This window comes from Nothobranchius furzeri, chromosome 1, assembly GCF_043380555.1.
Source record: "Nothobranchius furzeri strain GRZ-AD chromosome 1, NfurGRZ-RIMD1, whole genome shotgun sequence".
NCBI classification, from domain to species: domain Eukaryota; kingdom Metazoa; phylum Chordata; class Actinopteri; order Cyprinodontiformes; family Nothobranchiidae; genus Nothobranchius; species Nothobranchius furzeri.
In genome coordinates this window covers 62,207,967-62,226,497 of record NC_091741.1, presented here as the reverse complement: position 1 = coordinate 62,226,497, position 18,531 = coordinate 62,207,967, and the positions used below count along the sequence as shown (strand labels likewise).

At 40.4% G+C, this 18,531-nt stretch overlaps 1 protein-coding gene across 2 annotated transcripts in view; it reads left to right on the top strand.

Annotated features, from left to right (window-relative positions):
* LOC107381814 (monocarboxylate transporter 2) overlaps positions 1–8,533 on the top strand; it is a 27,383-nt gene extending 18,850 nt beyond the window's left edge. For both annotated transcript variants that reach the window (XM_015953702.3, XM_015953710.3), the window contains exons 3-5: positions 3,246–3,389; positions 4,682–5,485; positions 8,062–8,533. In XM_015953702.3, the coding sequence (XP_015809188.3) occupies positions 3,246–3,389; positions 4,682–5,485; positions 8,062–8,342 (1,229 nt within the window). In that variant the 3' untranslated portion in view covers positions 8,343–8,533. The remainder of the gene's footprint in view (positions 1–3,245; positions 3,390–4,681; positions 5,486–8,061) is intronic.
* Positions 8,534–18,531: the final 9,998 nt, after the last annotated feature.

Sequence of the window (18,531 nt, the reverse complement as noted above, 5' to 3'; positions counted from 1 at the left end):
TCACCGATATTTGTTACCTGAGTCCTTTTTCAAACACTCTTTTTCATCTTTGAAGATCTGTGACACTCAAATTTTTGTGTGTGCTTTGTTGGATTAGTGGGTGCGAGGAGAAAAGCAGGGTTATGAGTCTTACTCATGAGTCTTCATGCTATTCAAACCTCTCATTGGCTAACAGCAACAAAACTCTTCTGTTGCATTTTTTAATAAAACTCAACATGTAAAACATTTTCTTCAATGCAACCTTGATGTGTTACCTCTAACAACACAAGCTCAAACGTGTTCTGCCACGTTGTGGAGATGCTATTGGTTAGCTTCCAGACAAGATGCCCTCCGCTCTCTCCTTCCACGGTCGCAAGCCAAGGTGGGCTAACCAATGAATGCTAATTTTCCCAGTCACATTGAAGAGACTGTCTTTTCCTAACCAGATCATTGTCTCATCTATTTCCTTTCTGCAGGTAATGCAGACAATAGGAGTTAAAGAATTTTTTCACCTTCAGCATGGATATAAAAAACCCAACGACTAATCAAATTAGTAAAAGAAGACATATTAACTCATTCACTGCCATTGATGACTAAAGTCATCATTTCAGATCCAACCATTCACTGCCAGTCGTCATTTGCATTTTTTTACTGTTTGAGCATCGGAACGAGCCCCCGCGCTGAGAGAACAAACATCTCAGCCCTGAAGCCGATCTTCATCCGCATACATCACACGTCACATGATCAGGAAGCAGAACATCCATGTGTTAAGGTTGCTTTCATGCTTGACACGTCCGTGAGGCCCGCACGGCTCCGCGCAGTGAAATTGCGTCATTTTAACAACCACGCCCCTCCACCGCGCCTCCGCACGGCCCAAAATTTCCACAACGCGCACCTAGGAAAATTTCTAACCATGCAGACGGTCGGACGCAGAAAAACATGGTGGACCGGCAAGAACTAGTATGGCAGAGGTTCGTAAATACAGACATTTGTATGATTCAGCTCTCAGAGATCACCGTGATCAACATGTTGTTAATAATTCTTGGAGAGAAATAGCTCGCACTGTCGGAAAAGACGAGGACGCTGTTAAAAATGCTGAAATGCCATGTTGTAAACAGTAATTTCTACTTCTACTATGGTGTAGTGTTGGGTGCATGCCGTAGAGCTCCATGCTGCCCCGTTCAGTTTGGGAGAATATTGGCTCACCGCAGAGACAAGCTGCACGAACCATAAACACTGCGAGTTGTGAAGCGCGTTCCATCCGCGAGCCGCATCACCAAGCAGAAAGTGAATGCGTCAAGCATAAACCAAGCTTTAGGAGATAGTTTTGAGTCGTTCCTGTAAAAAAAAAGTGAGGCGCGAACTGGAAAAGCGTCTGCCGATCACAATTCGACAACGGGTTATGAAAGAATGGATAACACTCGAAATACGTGGATAATTCCTGATGTGAGAGGTGAGTTTCCTCTTTGTTTTGGTTGTTTTGCCGTCGACATCATCCTAGCGCGCAACATTCTGTGACTTAAAAAACAGTAAAAATGGTGAGAAACGCTGGCAGTGAAGGCCATTAGCGATCAGGAAACGGCTGACAGTGAATGAGTTAAATGTTTTCTGTGAACAAGATCTTTAATGCAACTCATCTGATTAGATAAATGAGGTGAATCCAGTCAGTTAAACATCTTTGCATCAGAGAACTTTTGACAAGGTGGAAAAACAAACATTGTTTTATGTTTATGTTTATTCATTTAGCAGACACTTTTATCCAAAGCGACTTACAATTTATAACCTATAGGGCATGTTGTGATCTGTGGGGGAAACCGGAGTACCCGGAGGAAACCCACGCATGCATGGGGAGAACACGCAACTCCACGCAGAAAGTCCGCAGCCGAGTTTCGAACCTGCAACCTTCGTGCTGCGAGGCAATAGTGCTAACAACTGCGCCACCATGCAGCCCAGACATTGTCTGTCAGATGTAGTAATGTAATAAAGGAGCTGGATTCAATCACAAAAACAAACCAATTTTCTATTAAGTTGAAGCCATACTATGCAACTTTTTCATATTTTTAAATAGTTTTCTTGAGCCAATATGTGCTTAAATGGCCCTTTACAGGGTTAATGAAAAGCTACCCAGCCCCCTGTGAAGCTGACATACCTGGTGCTGCAGTCTGCTTCCAGCACGTTTCCTGCATGTTTTAGATCATGAACACATCTGATTTGTCTAATTTAGTGATTAATCTCTTCTGTAGACACTAATGATGGATGGGGGGACATTTCAGCTGTCAGCTTCACTGGCTGCCAGTCAACTCCAGGGTTCATTTCAAGATCCTGGTTCTGGTCTATAGGGCCTTACATGGACAAGCACCATCTTACATTGGTGATCTTCTTAGTCCCTACACCCCCAGCAGGTCCCTGAGGTTCAGTGACCAAAGCCTACTGGTTGTGCAGCACCAGGCTAAAGACCAAAGGTGACAGATCATTTGCTGCTGTGGCCCCCAGACTCTGGAACTCTCTCCTCCTGAGCCTGAGATCAGTGGACTCAGTGATCTTCTTTAAAAAGCAGCTGAAAAGTCACTTGTTCAAGCTGGCTTTTGTATGACCTTCTTCACCACTCTCTCTTTATTCTGCTCTCCACACCTATTCCACCTTCTTCAGGATCCACTGATTTCCCTCTTTCCTATTCACTCTCTCTCTTTCTTTACATTTTTTTCTTTTAAATCACAATTGCTTATTCTTGCTCATTTTAAATATATTTTTAAACATTTTCTAAGTGCTTTTTTATATTTTTACAATTTTTTATATTTTTTGTTTTGTGAAGCGCCTCGTAATTTTTATCTTGAGAGGCGCTATAGAAATTATATTTTCTTCTTCTTCTAGTGTTAAAAAGATGAACGCACAGCGAGGAGATAGGTTTCATTTTTGGTTTGACCACAGATAATTAATAACGGGCACTAGGGCATGCTAAAAGCAAGCAACACTGACAAGTGTGCCTTTAATGTAACAAAAATATAGATCTGATGACAAATGATGTCTTCTTAAAAATATCAATAGACACTAAAACATACAGAAACATTGCAAGTACTTTTTCCATATTACTCTACTCTTCCGTTCTGCTTTAAAGAATTTGTCATACTAAGGTATATGTACAGTCAATGCCTATTTAAAAAATACCACCCACTTTATGCTTTTAATGATGGGCATGATTTTTACAGCTCTAACAAGATCGAGTCATTCTGAGTTGACATTTTACTTTCTTTTCTCCTCTGCTGCAGGTCCCATCAGCAGCATACTGGTCAACACATATGGCTGCAGGCCCATTGTCATGATGGGGGGGTGTCTTTGTGCTGTTGGCATGATTTCAGCTTCCTTTTGCAACAACGTCATGCAGCTTTACTTCTGCATTGGTGTTATTGGAGGTAAGTCCTACTAATTCTATGCTAGTCCTTTTTTAGCTGAGGAGATTAGATTCTATTTTTAAGTAGAAGGTAAAGGTAAACCAAGGTGGGAAAAAATAGGCACACCTTAGATTAACCTCATTGAGGAAAAAAATGTCAAGTCAATCACAATAATTTGACAGAAATTTGACTAAATGCTGACATTAGTTATGCTTAGTCAGTATTTTTTAAGTCAAGTTTGGTAATGTTGACCAATTAACCAAAACAAAAGCACCTTACTAAACTAAAAAATAGGATACTTGAACAAAAGTTCAATATTTTTTACTTCACCTTGACTTTATTTATTTATAAATGTATATATTTTTACATGATTAATAATTGATAGTGTGAAATAAATCCTAAGAATCAGAATCAGATGGGTTTATTGCCATACATGTGAGAAATCACAGCATTAGCAAATTGCTGCGGAACATAGTCCAAAAGACTAAGTGATTAGTTAAAAATAAGAAATAAGCACAATAAAATTATAGCAAAGAGGATAAATAATTAGAGAAACAGATACAAGACAGTAGGTACTGATCAGAACGGAATAGTCGGGTGCAAACACAACACTGGGTCAGGTGACTGGAACAAAGCAACTGGAGTGGGCAGTTCTAGGATTGTTATTCATGAGTCCAACTGTAGATGGTTGTTATTATGTACAACAAATTAATACAACTGTTGTTTTTATTGGAAACACAATATAGCTGTATAACATCAGCTAATTATGCTAACTATGTTACATTATCTGTGAACCACAATGTCCTTATTCACAAAAGCCAACTAGAAAAAAAACTACAACCTGGGACCAGAAAGTTCACAGTTGCTTGGAAAGCAGGTTCTGTATTAGGGATGCACCGATACCGATACGATACTGGTATCGGTTAAAGTTTACCGATACCAGGAACCAATACCAATGCAGTTGCTTGAAAATGGCTTCACTGTAACTTATTTTTGTTCACCTAATATTTTAGTTTTGTGATGATTTCTATTCATATATTTTACTTTTTATCCACCTCACAGTCTTTTCTTGTTGAAAGCAGAGAAGAAAATAAAATCTGTATTCCAAATCATTGCATTTTTTTGTGTGGTAGAAGTATAGGTATCAGTAATCGGCATCGGCGAGTATTCAGATCCAAGTATCGGTATCGTATGGGTTTGGAAAAAAGTGGTATCGTTGCATCCCTATTCTGTATATGTTCTGTTTTAGGTATTCTTAAGTATTGGTCATAATGTTTCATTAATTCTATTCTAATGCATATATTTTTTCTCAGGGCTTGGACTGGCCTTCAACCTGCAGCCAGCATTGACGATGATAGGAAAATATTTCTTTAAGAAGCGTCCCATTGCTAACGGACTAGCAATGGCAGGGAGCCCAGTCTTTCTCAGTACCCTGGCTCCCCTTAACCAGTATCTTTTTAATCAGTTTGGCTGGAGGGGCAGCTTCCTCATCCTGGGGGGGCTGCTCCTTAACTGTTGTGTGGCTGGCTCCCTCATGAGGCCACTAGGTCCTCCGCCTAACAAAGTCAAAAAGGACGAAGCAATGGTAGCCATCACCACTACTACCAATGAAAAGCGTAGTCTCTGGCAACTAGTCAACAAGTATCTGGACTTGACTCTCTTCAAGCATCGCGGCTTCCTCATCTACCTGTCAGGAAATGTCATCATGTTCCTGGGCTTCTTTGCACCCATTGTCTTCCTCACTGCCTATGCAAAAGATATGGGCGTAGATGAATACTCTGCCGCCTTACTGCTCTCAATCCTTGCTTTTGTTGACATGTTTGCCCGGCCCTCCATGGGTCTTCTGGCTAACTCTCGTTGGGTCCGACCCAGGATCCAGTACTTCTTCAGCTTTGCCGTCCTGTACAATGGCGTGTGCCACATCCTCTGTCCTCTGGTGGAAAGTTACACTGGCTTGGTGGTGTATTCTGTGTTCTTTGGTTTTGCCTTTGGCATGGTCAGCTCAGTATTGTTTGAGACATTGATGGACCTGGTTGGAGCTCAGAGGTTCTCCAGCGCTGTAGGACTCACTACCATTGTGGAGTGCTGCCCAGTCCTCATCGGCCCACCATTAGCAGGTATAGTTGCCTTTTTTTTAACACTTTCATTCATCTAAATGTTTCAAGTGCATGGTTTTAGTCACTAATGTTCTTAAGATGTTCAGGCCACAGATGGTTTTCACAGCATCTGTCTGCATTCCTTCGTGGGGGTTTGTTGCTTGCCGCTCAAGCCTACCAGGGCGTCAGATTCGGATAAAAAGAATTTGTTTGGGTCAGGCTGAAATAATTTTCCTCTCTGCCTTCAGTGAAGCCAATTTTGGGTTTTTAAACCTGTCCATACCGTCCGGTGACTCTCTCCGAGATGACATCCATTTTGCGCACTAATTCCGGTATCGTAGCTAGAACATTGTTCAGCTTACGATTCGCCTCGAGTAGCGTCCCAGTCTGAGAAGTCTCCACACGGACGGTGCTTTCCGTGGGTGCGGGTCACCCTCCAATCGCTCCCGTCTTCCCAAATTTCCAGAAAACCAGATATCCTCCCACTCCAATCAGGAGAAATCCAGTGATCATCAGGCCGAATATCCACATGTCTTAGATATCCTCAATGGACAGCTGGCTGAGGCATATGATCTTCCACTCCTTCCAGGAATCCAGCATATATCCCACCGGGTGTGTCCCCTGTGGACATGTGGGAGCCCCCTGCTCCGTTCTCATTGTTGAAAAAATCTTATCAATCGCATTGAATGACCAATTTATCAAATCCATGGTTAGTAAAAATAGAGTTTTTCAGAATAAATGCAGAGAAGCGCTCTGTGGGCAGACAGGACAAAGAGCCTTGGGAAAAAAAGATAAGGGAGCGAAAGAGAGAAGCGTCTGTACTTTCGAATGCCTTGAAGAAGAAAAAAGTATGGTTGTTTGCTTGCCCCTCCTTTACACTGGAAGCAGCAGCGGCACAGAACAGCAGTGGAACATCACTGCTTCATATAGAACCTATTATAGTCTATGGAATTGAGTCACACTAGCCGTGACATGGACATTTTCAGGTGCGTCCCAGAAACAGAGTGCTGCACTGTTCCGCTAAAGAGTGGATCGGGTTCTATTTTTGTCGCGAGCTTCTGGGACATGTCAATTTCCGCATTTAACTAAGGACTAAACAAGAAATCACACACGGTTTCAATGTAAAACCTTCAGTAATTTTCAAAATTAAAGACTATTGCAGCAATCCAATTTTGTATCTTTGTAGATTATATCAGTACATGTGACCTAATGGCTTATTCACTCCCAGTATCGTTCAGAAAGTACATCGGTGTATTTCTTTGCTTTAATCCTTACAATGGAGAGAAACCATCATATATGACATCAAACAGATATGAAACGTGATCTCTTTCTTTTTGGTTTAATGGCAGGTGGCATAAACAAACTGTGACCTTTGAAGTCTCAAGGGACCTTGTGATCTAACAAGTCCAGCAAGTAGCACAGTGATGAAGCCGTTAAGCGGCTGAATTTCTCTCAGTGTTCCACGCCGCTGATGCATCCAGTGTTAATTAGGAGTTACGCTGATGTTCATACGCCATCTTAGAGTTTACCATAAATTAGCATTACTTTAATGAAAGGTGCAGATCGGGTCTATGTATAAACAAACAGGGCTGTGTTTGATTTAATCAGAAAGTAAAGCTGCAATAGCAAATCTGCAAAACAAGCTAACCTTTAAACATAAACATGGTCACAGAACTCTCACCCCTCCCAGTGGCTATCATCCCCAAGCTACGTCTGTCTGATACCATAACCTGCGTTGCTAGAGAAAACGAGAGAGCGCTAAACACCAGTCGCCGTTTTCTACGTCCAAAAGTCTTTAGTTGTCAGTGACTTCAAATAGTGTTTTTCTCTTTGGAACTCAGGTATTTTGTCCTAAAGTTGAAGTGGTAGCAGCCAGCTGTTTCTTCTTGTCTGATATAATTGAGCGGAGAATCTCCCACACCAGTGGTGTTCTGTTGCCAAATACGTGAGAGCGTTATGAATGTAAGACCCAGGTAAATGTGAAAGTGCTTTGGTGAGTCAGACAACCACATGTTCCAATCCACTTCATTAATTTTTTCATTTTACTTTTATCTCCACAATATATGTATAGCCGTACAATGTTAGAATGTTGTTAAGAGGTATGAAAACATGTTTTAAGCTAGCTTATTTTGCAGATTTGCTATTGTGGGGTGACAGTGGCACAGGAGTTAAGAGCTCGCCCCGTAATCGGAAGGTTGCAGATTCGAACCCCGCTCAGTTTGTCGCTCTCATTGTGTCCTTGGGCAAGACACTTCTAACACTTGGGGTTATGGACAACGAAACTCACCTTGCCTGCTGATGGAGGCCAGAGGGACCGGTGGCGACTGTGCTCTGCAGCCTCGCTCCTGTCAGTGCACCCCAGGGCAGCTGTAGATACATTGTAGCTCATCCCCACCAGCGTGTGAATGTGTGTGTGTGTGTGTGTGAATGGGCGAATGACTGATAGTGTTGTAGAGCATCTTGGGGGGTTGTAGAAGGCGCTATGTCAAATACGAGCCATTTACCATTGTAGCTTTAAATACCTAATTAAAATGTGGACGTTTAAAGTGCAAACAGGGGTTCAGGTCTTAGTATTTTAAAACTTGTTTGTCTTTCAGGAAAACTGGTCGATATCACCAAAAATTACAAGTATATGTACTTCTGCTGTGGAGGTGTTGTCATTCTGGGCAGCATTTGGCTCTTCATTGGAAACTTCATTAACTACAGACTCTTGGATCGTGAGCGTAAGCTTGCAGAAATGTACAAGCGGACTGAGACGGAGGATCCTGACCGAGTTCGAGATGAGAAGGATGCAGATGGTACATCTCAGGCCTCTGAGGAGTTGGTCAACAAAAGTCAGAATGATGAGGAGCCCATGCAGCGGGAAACAAACATCTAAAACACTACAACCATCTCACGTTCAACCAAGATGCAACTGATCAATACCCGTAACTGAGCTCCAAGCCAAGAGGTGCCTCACATGGTTTAGAAAAACATTCAGTCTCCTCAGTTGATTTATGAAAATAACTGCCAAAGCAGGAGTTACGTTGTATGAAGCTGTGAGGGATGGTATTTGCTTTTTAAAAGCGCATTAGTTATGACTAACTGAAATATTAACAAAAGTCGGGCTGGGCGATATGGCCTAAAATCAATATTACGATATATTGAGGATTTCACGTTGGTAACGATAAATGGATGATAACTACAGGTATGTGCAGTAACAAAAGTTGTCCACTAGATGGGGCTGTCACATGTATTACGTTGAGTCACATTTTTACGTGACTCAAGGTGATACAGCTTCTTAAAGGGACATGAACATTGCCAACCTACACACATATTTTCTTTTTTTTTCATTATCAAATGAATTGAAATGGGAAAAATTATCTTGATAAGAGCCAGAAATTTTGATAACGATACCTTTCCGATTTATTGCCCAGCCCCAAACAAAAGGCAAGAAATGTTATTCTTGAAAATTTTGAAACAAATCTTCCCCCACATGTTAAAGCACTTCAGCTGTTTAATGTAAGAAATGTTGCTATTTTTAAACTAAATGGACCAAAACATCATGGCTGCCCCCGTAGAAAAAGCAGGTTTGTCTGACTGAAACAAAACAAGAACAACTAAAAAGTAGTTTATTGATAGATAGATAGATAGAGAAATAATAAGGCAGCTCTTTTTGAATGTATTTTTTAAGTGTGCTCGGGTCTCAGAGACCAAATCCAAGCTACCAAGAAGGAACTTTAGGAGAAAGCAAAATAATTAATTCACTGATAATGGTGTTAATTATTATCTGCTGCAGATTGGCACTAGCTGACTTTATGTACCTTAAAATAATCCTAAAACATCAATCCTTCTATATGAATGACACATGCACTGCTGCTGATTGAACACTAACAATCGAGAATCTACATGTCCAACGATGAATCCTGACAACAAATGACAATAAATAAATATTACATAAGTGACTTTTTTAGGAGAGCAAAGAGTTTTTAGGTGGTTAGAGAAACACTGCAGTCATATAGAGGTGACTTGTTGATTTTTATCAGTTAATTCTCAATTTTAGTACATGCTATCACTCAACTTGATTTCACACTACTCAGGATGTTTATAAAACACGTGAACATTACGTTTTAATGGATAATCAGAGATTGTTTTTAAAAAGAGGCGACTTTTCCCTTCTCAGCGTTGCTGTACGCTTCTCTGTCTGGTTTAACTATTTCTCCACACTGGATCCAGAACATCTTGATGTAATGGCATCTCTCAGAATTTCACATGTTATAGTAGGATGCACATAGATTTATTTTACGGACCTACAGTGTAATCTTACCTGCCTGGATTGTGACTTAGCCTCCACTCTTATTGGGTACAGATAGGGCTGCTCAATTATGGCGAAAATGATAATCATGATCATTTTGACTGGGATTGAGATCTTGATTATTTAATTAATTATGCAATGCACAGACTCACACTCACCCGGTCTCACAGCAATCAGGGCATGCACATTCCTGTTTTTTAGCGGCTCGGGAGCCTGCGGGTACAGTTTGTCACTCACTCCGGCTCCTCCAAGAGGAAGCCGACTCTGAGAGCCATTTTGTTTGCGACCGACACATCATCATTCCCTTTCCTAATGTCCGGAGTGCAGGCCAAGTGCTTCGCTAACCAGCAGGAAATATCGATGACAGTTATCCAGAAAGTAGCTAAGCGTTGCCAGAAATGTTCTAGGTTTTCTAGGTACTTTTAGAAAAAAGTCAAAGAATGGGATCTAAAAAGTTGTTGGAAATAGCAACAAAGTTCCTAAACATTGGCAACGCTGTTGGAAGGTGCGCTCAGTTTGCAACTCGGAGTAAACCATGGAGGAGGAGCAAATAATCGGCTAGTTTTGTTTTTATAATCGTTCAAAACTCAAAAAACAATTGTGATTAAAATGTGATTAATTGAGCAGCCCTTGGTACAGATCAGAGTAGACCCTTCAAAGATCTCTTCCTTTCAAAAACAAGTTCCAGGCAAAGAGACTTGAAGGAAATAATGTGTTGGCTTCTCATGTTCATCACATTGTCTTTATCCAATTATCACTTGGTTCTGTCTTCATGTTTCAAGAAAACAAATAAATGAGATGTCATTGTTTAGAACACAACACTGATGTACACAAGTGGTCACCAATATGTAGCACAGTGCAAAAGTTTTAGGCAGGTGTGCAAAAATGCTGTAAACAAAGAATGCTTGAGTGGCCCCAAACGTCCAGCCAACGTCATTAAAAACTATCTTCAGCACAAAGAACAGCGAGAAGTCCTGGGAGCGATGATCTGGCCCCCACAGTACCCCAACATCATGGAGTGTGTCTGGGATTACATGAAGAGAATTGAGGAAGCATCCATCCACAGAGGATCTCCCAGACGTTTGCTAGTGTACCAAGAAGATTTGATGTGGTTTTGAAGCCAAAGGGCAATGCTGAATTGATTTAGATTTGTATTTTGTTCATTAACTGTGTTGGTTGAGTGATGACAGTAAATGACTAACACTTCCATTTTGAAAGAATTCTTTGTTTACAGCGTTTTGTACACGGATGCCTTAAACTTTTGCTCAGTACTGTTCTTTGATTTTTTCCAGAAAAAGTTAATGTCAAGGAAATAATTGATACTGTTATTCATTTATATGTAATGTGAACATTCACACCACTGACTGGTGTTACATAGGTTTCTAAAAAAGGGTCAAAATTGTTGTTGCAGTGGTGTATTAGCCGACACCGAACAAAATACCTGCTGAAGTACAGACAGGGCTTAAGATGACCCGTAATTAACCTGTCTGCATGTCTGAAGCTTCTGTACTCAGGGTGAGATCGGTGGTTAATGTAACTACACATGACTTTTGTGTTCTGTTTGTCTTCCATAGACATTCTCAGCATTGCCCTGATTATTAGTTAATCTGGTTTACAGTATTATATAAATAATCTGCATTAGAAAACCTAAAAAGGTGACAAGTGTTGTCAAGTTGAGCCATAGCATGGGTTGTAGAAGTTCTACCAAGTAACTTTATTGCTTTTTCATAGTTTTTTAAATCAAGCAAATTCATATCAGACTTTTAAAATGGGAGGTGCTACATGATTAGCACACAGAGCTAACAACAGAAACAACATTTACACAGATGTGATCTTACTCCAGACAATTAAACTCAAAAGTTAAAACAATTCAAAAGCGTTTCACTAAATCGTTGCCTACTCATCAGTTGGGTTAATACAAAAAGAGCAGATGTAATCACAGCTGGTGTCGCTGGCACTCGTGCTTTTGCTGCCCGCCTGAGCACTGTAAAGCGGTGTAGTAAAAGCTGTGCAAAGTTTTGATCAAGCCATAAAACGCTGTCCTTAAATGTCTTGGCTTTAATAGTCGTACCCTCTTTTACAGTATGTTGCACTAAAAGTCAAATTGCCACACTTCACCCCTAACACTGGTGTAAAAATGGCTGCAGTTTAGTGAATTTAATTATGGTTGAATGTAATTTCCTCTGTGGGCCTTAATAAGGTATTAATGACCAAAACCCATCTGCATCATAGTGGCTGTCTCTGCACACAAAGTCCAGGAGCAATACACTATTTCATGTATGAATGCAAGAACACACAGAAATGTGTTTCCAGTGGCAGTCGGTTCTGTGATGCATTGCCTTAAATGGGATGCAGTGTAATGAGTGCGGGAGAGTAGTCCAGTTGGAGCTGTATGACGCTGAGAAGGTTTGTTTTAAATGTGAACCACATTGTGTTATCCTAATATGGCTGTATAGGAATGTTAAAGCTTTAAATAGTTGTGTGTAGCCTCAGTGAACTCATTTACTAACATCCATGTCTACAAAGATGAATGCTAATCAGTCTATATGTACTGTACACTGTGCACTCAGTAATAATGGAAGGCTGTATTGTATAACCGTCCTTTGATATGTATATTAGTATTGTTCAATATTCTATTCATTCCATCCTTTAGGTGTCTGAAAGTGTCGCCTTGCTTTGCGGTTTATGAGTTTATTTATTTTTCTGTGGACTCTAAACGTAAACAGTGTCACATCTCAGAAGCAAAAGGTAAACAACATTTAATTACAAATAAATAGTCAAACCTGAACCATCAAAACACAATGTAACATGGATGCTGGAGATTTGGGTTAAGGTTAGGGCGAATCAGGAAGATGGAGATCTAACTGCAGCTGCAGCTAACCTCAGACTGGAAACTTCTAGGTGGTCACGCCAACATAAACCAGTTTCTGGACCCATACAAAAGCTTTTATTTTTGTAACAACTACAAATGAAAAATAATTCATAAACCCTAAAAAGACAAATGCTTTACATAATGAACAGACTTACATCACAGGCTTGAACAGAATCCTGTTACTTGCAGAACAAACTGCAACGATAGTCTGGGGTGCAGCCTGGGCCACCCCCAGCTGGGAAACCCTTCAGATTAATCAGATAACATGAATTTGTGATGACACGATTTGTAAATGTAATTCTCACATGAACGTTTGTGATGTTTCTGGGACAGGACTTGATTTAGGACTGCAGAGATGCACTTTCACTCAAATGAGCATAATTTAATTTCACTGTATCTAGATTATATGGCTGCCCTCTGAAATCTGTCTTTTGCTGTGGAAAGCATTTCCTTTACTATTATTATTAAATAATTTATCTAGAATGTCATTTTTCCTGCAAGCCAGTTTTGAATGTAGCCTTGATCCATGTGATTTGCAACAGAAGCTCCTCCTCCATTCGGTGGAGTTTAGACATTTATTTATCCTTTCATTTATGCCGTTGGAACAAACTGCTTCAAACAAAGAACCTTGGAAAAAGTAAGCTCCCTTTTTCAGAGAAACATCCTGCTGCAGGTCAGCGGCTTTTCGAGTCAGCAGGGCCAAAGAGTCGACTTTGTCCCCGTAGCTCTGGGTCCATCAGGAATGAATCAAAACTCAGCTACCCTAAAACGACTCAGATTTTGTAATTATTGTTTTAGTAACTCAAATTTGCAATTGTTGCCTCCTCAGCAAGTTAGGTTCCCCGCTGCTGTCAGTTCCTAGTGAGAAATGCAGAAGTGTGAAAAGGGTTTATTATATTGTAATAGTGCCGGTGACATCATAATGTGGTCATTTGTCTCAGATAATCAGTGTTTTGACTTCAGATCCAGCACTGGACTGTTTTCTCATAGTTCCGGCTGCAGGCTGGTTTTAACATATAAAACTATATTTAGCCCATCAGAAAATCCTTTACTTCTAGTCTAAATGGGATCTGAGTCCAAACTCCAGGTCAGGGGTATTCAATTCTGGTCCTGGAGGGCCAGTACAATATGTTTTCGTTTTGATTCTGTTTCAACCCACCTGCTTTCAATCAGCAGGTGATTAACAGGCTTCTGCAGAGCCTGATGAGCTGCTGTACAGGTGATTACACCTGAATCAAGTTGGAGCAGAGAAGCCACTAAAACCTGCTGGATACCGGCCCTCCAGGCTTGGAATTGAATACCCTTGCTTTAGGTTGATAATCCCATTTCACCAACCAGAAAGTAGTTTGAATTTGAGGCTATCTTGCTTTTCTGAGAGGCCATTTTAAAGTTTTAGAGCTTGTCTGATTCAGAAGGTTCTGCGTTTTCTTCACCTCTCGATTGAATGCTGTTTGACTAGAGCTGAACAAACTTGAAGATGAGATGGTGAAGAGGTTAACTATTGACTGACTAGTTTTCAAATTACATATTTTATTGAAAATAGTGAAAAGCAGGGGTAAGGAGTTTGCCCTGCAATCGGTGGGTTGTGGGTTTGAAGCTAGGCTTCGTCTCTGTCAGTTGTTGTGCCCTTGGGTAAGACACTTCGCCTTCCTTGGCTGCTGCGGTGGCTGGAGGGACCGTTAACACCTGTGTATGGCAGCCTCACCTCTAATATTGTGTCCCAGGGCAGGTGTGGCTACATGGTAGCTCATCACCACCATGGTGTGAATGGTTGGATGGTAAAGCCCTGTCTTAGAAAAGCGATAAACAAATGTGCAATATATAACATAATATAATTGTAGAATATGTTGTGTTTTTGTCTGATTGCTACAAAGACTTTTTTTTCAGTGTTGAAGAGCAAAAGCATAATTTAGCACTAGAGGTCGACCGATGTTGGTTTTTCTATTACAGATACTGTGCCGATATGTACTGCCGATTTTCATGGCCAGTATCCAGACATTTTCCACTTATTTTCATGCTTATTTGTCACTAATAACATCCGTTGATGGACAAAAATTCAGAAACTGAATCTGTTTTTGAACTCTGTTAAATCTTAACTGTGTGTTAACGTCAGACAGTGGCAGACTGGCCATTCTGGAGAATCCCAGAACGGTGTGTGTGTTCTAGGGCCAGTGTCGGTGTTGATTACTTTGTGTTTATACAAAGATGTGTGCATCTGCAGAAGGCTTCTTCCCTTGTTTATGGCTGTTTATTTAATGTGTCTATAAGTTGTAAACCTAAATGATAGTCATTTTGCAATTGGGAGGGCCACAAAAACCCTGCAGAAATCTGCCTTTATCCAAGTTTCACTAATCAGAAACTAAGTTCAAAGGATGCTGCTATGAGTCTACATTAATCCAGTCCAGGTTTGAAGTACGTGTTGTAGTTTTATGATAGGAATAGATTAAAGGTGCTCTTTCTACGGGGGGTATTTGCACATATTTATTTCCACATATGCAGGAAAGATACGACCCCCCCCCCCCCCACCCACCCCCACACACACACACACACACACGCACACACACACCTTACATGCTTAGACGGCTGGACTCATGGAAATATTCCAGGGCTACATTTTCATCCCAGTCTGCCCCTGATGTCAGACACCTAAATAAGGTTAATTTAGAGTATTTATTTTGAAGATGTTATTAGTGAACATAAACATACATTTAACTTAAATTCAGCAACAGCACCAGGCTGCCCGAAAATGTGCCTGATTTTAAATCGGCTTTACAAAGGACAGATATCGGCCGGCCAATACATCGGTCTACCCCTAGTTGCACCCCCATGAGAATAATTGGGGTTAAGATGCTTCACTTGGTAAAATGTGCCATTGTCTTAACTAAATAATCAAAGTATAGCTTGAATCATCTCTACGGGCAATGGCTTTGCTGTTTCACTTATTTCGCACCTTGCTGTTGTCCATTCCAATTTTCTGGAATAAGGGTCATTAGCTATTTGATGCTCTACATTCTGAGCGTGCAGACACGTGTTCTAACAACAGGACGGTGCTCGTAAATGCACTTTAATGGCTTTTAATACAGAAGAAACCAGAGGAGTATGTTCGCGGTTTTAATGCAGACGAAGGAGCATTAGGAACACAGTGGTAGGGCATGATGTACAAACCTGCTGCATGATTTATTGTAACAGATCAACATGTGTTAAAACATGTCACCTACTTCATTAACCCTGAGTCACAGTTGAATTTTGACATCAGTGATTCACTCAATTGTATTAGAAGCCAACCAAGATTGTATTTTATTTATTCTGTGCTGTTGGGACTTCCGCTGATTCTCCTGCTCGTGCCAGGATAAACTATGACAGACTGCTTTTATTCACTTCCACTCCCGTCATGATTATCACAGAGTGAAACTGCCTGCTGTGCATCCACCAAATAACACTGCCCCCTGCTGGTTGTAAACACCCAAACTGGAGAATAAAATGAATATTTTAGTGATGTTCAGTTTCAGTTTCGTTTGTCAGAGGGTGTTTTTTCTTTTTGTTTGTTTCTTTTTAAAACGATTTTATAAACTCAATCCCAAATGTGTGATGTGGAAATAGATCCGATTCAGTTTGTAACAAAAGAATCTGCAGCCATCTAAATGTTACATTTGGTACTTTCTGTTCTGCTAAGTTACTTTTGGAAATTTCTTTCATGTGTTTGTTTGTTTAATAGAAGGAAATATAATTGAATTCCATTAATCTGATGAAAGTATAAAGAAATAAACATGCACATTCCTTATCTGTTAGTTACTTGGGCATCTCAGTGATGTTGTTCTGTTTATTTTTGTACATATTTTTAATTACAAAACAAATCATTAGCTCAAATAAGGTCAAAAATGATATTTGAGTTATCACCTTTAGCCATATTTTGTAAAGATTATATAAATATAGCTAATTTAAACCTTGCGAAAGCTCATTTGTAGAGTAATTGTTGAATTTATTAATAACATTCCTGTTGAAACAACGTTTTTCCAGCCAGAGATCAAGTTTCAGTTTTTAGGAACGAAGTGTGCAGAAGATGGGTGTTTTATCTTTAATCGTTTTTCAGTAACAGCCTCTTACAGGGTTACAGCAATGGTGGTACCAGCTGCCTTCCATTAAATAATAAAGACAAATAATCCAGCTGTCAAATACAGAAAACAGATCCTAAAACAGTCTCCCCCCTAAATGAGGTGTTAATTTGCTTTCTCACACATGCTCTAAGCTTCTATCCTATTCTTGTGTTGACTTCAGCTGAATACAGGTCGTGTGCTGTTGACTGGACGAACGACTGGAACATCTGAAGCTAACTGTGCCTTACTGTGTGCTATATGCTACCTGAACATCATCAGTGGTTGAACCATCTGGTCTAACATCTGTCCTAGCTTGATTTTCTGTTTGCATCTTAACTAACAAGTCAGAAGGTGTAAATCTAATCTTAATATTTATTCCTCATAAAATGAAAGACTATGCTGCAGTGCCACAGCATTGTATGAATGGGTTAAGAAGATGTCTGTGTGTGTGTGTGAACACACTGTAGAGCAGTAGTGGTGTCGCGTTCTGACCTCTGTCCTCTACTTTGTCTTGGCTGTGAATTCCATCGTGTTGCATTGAACCGTTTCTCACCTGACCCTCCGTCTCTGCCTCTCCAACTATTATGTTGGGTTAAGAAGAAGCTCTCACTTGTCGCTCCAGACAAATAAAGTAAATACTCATATAAAGAACTGATGCTGTGGTCTTTTCTCTGTGTTGACTGGTGTTTTAGTAAAACTGCCACACAGTGTCACAGGCTTTTGAGTTCATACACAAAAATACTCTAAGAAAAGGCCGTGGGTAGCGACCAGTCGTTTGTTTCAGATTAGACATCCAACTTGATTGTTTTAAAACACATATATGCCATTTGTTGCAAAACTAACACCAAATAGGAACGGATAGAAGATCCTACAACCTAAACATAAACATTAATTCAATCTGCTTCCTCAAGTTCTGAACCAAAGCACTTGTTGCCTTTTCTTGCAGTATTTTTGTTTTGGGTCTTTAAAGGCCAATCCTAGAAATCAATCAATCAAATTTTATTTGTATAGCACCTTCTACAACATTATCCGAAGCCCAAGGTGCTGAACAACATCATTAAAAGAAAAACATTCTCAATACATGGGCATAAAAGCAGGATAAAAACATAAAATCATAAAATAGCAAGCAAGACAGACCGTAGCAGTGACAAAAGATTTCTGCCTTGCAGGTTTGTCTAGCAACGCTCCATTGGAGCCTCAGCAGGTCTATCATTGGTCTGAGCAGTTTTGTGTCTTGCCAATCACAGTGTTCTATCAGTTTGGTGGGTGGGACAATGTGACTGAGTGAAACTAAGGCTCCATGCCAACACTTGCACTGTGCTCTACGACCTTCTGTGAAGTGCTCTTGGAGGAAGTGCACAGCAGGGTTCGAGTGCGCCAAAGTCTGACAGGAAGCATTGTGTCATCAATCGTGACGCATGCTGGATGCTGGTCACTGTTTGTGCCACTTTAAAAAAAATCTTTATCAACTTTCAAACAAATAAACATGGCTGGCCACCTTAAACCTTAGTGAATAGAGTATAAAATGCACTGGCTCCCAGCTGAGTATCAGGTTATGTTTAAAACCGTGCTGTACGTGTTTAAGGCCCTACAGGGCACTCCCCCTAACTATCTTTCCTCACTTCTCCATAGACACACACCCTACAGGGCCTTGCACCATCCCTCCAGTCTTTGAAGTCTCGTTTAAAGACACACTTTTACCAATTGGCTTTTTCACGCTGAGTCACAAGTCAGTCTTAGTTTTATTGCGATTTTATTCTTTGATTGTTTTGCATTTTTTGAAGTTCACTTTTATTTTTACTTATTA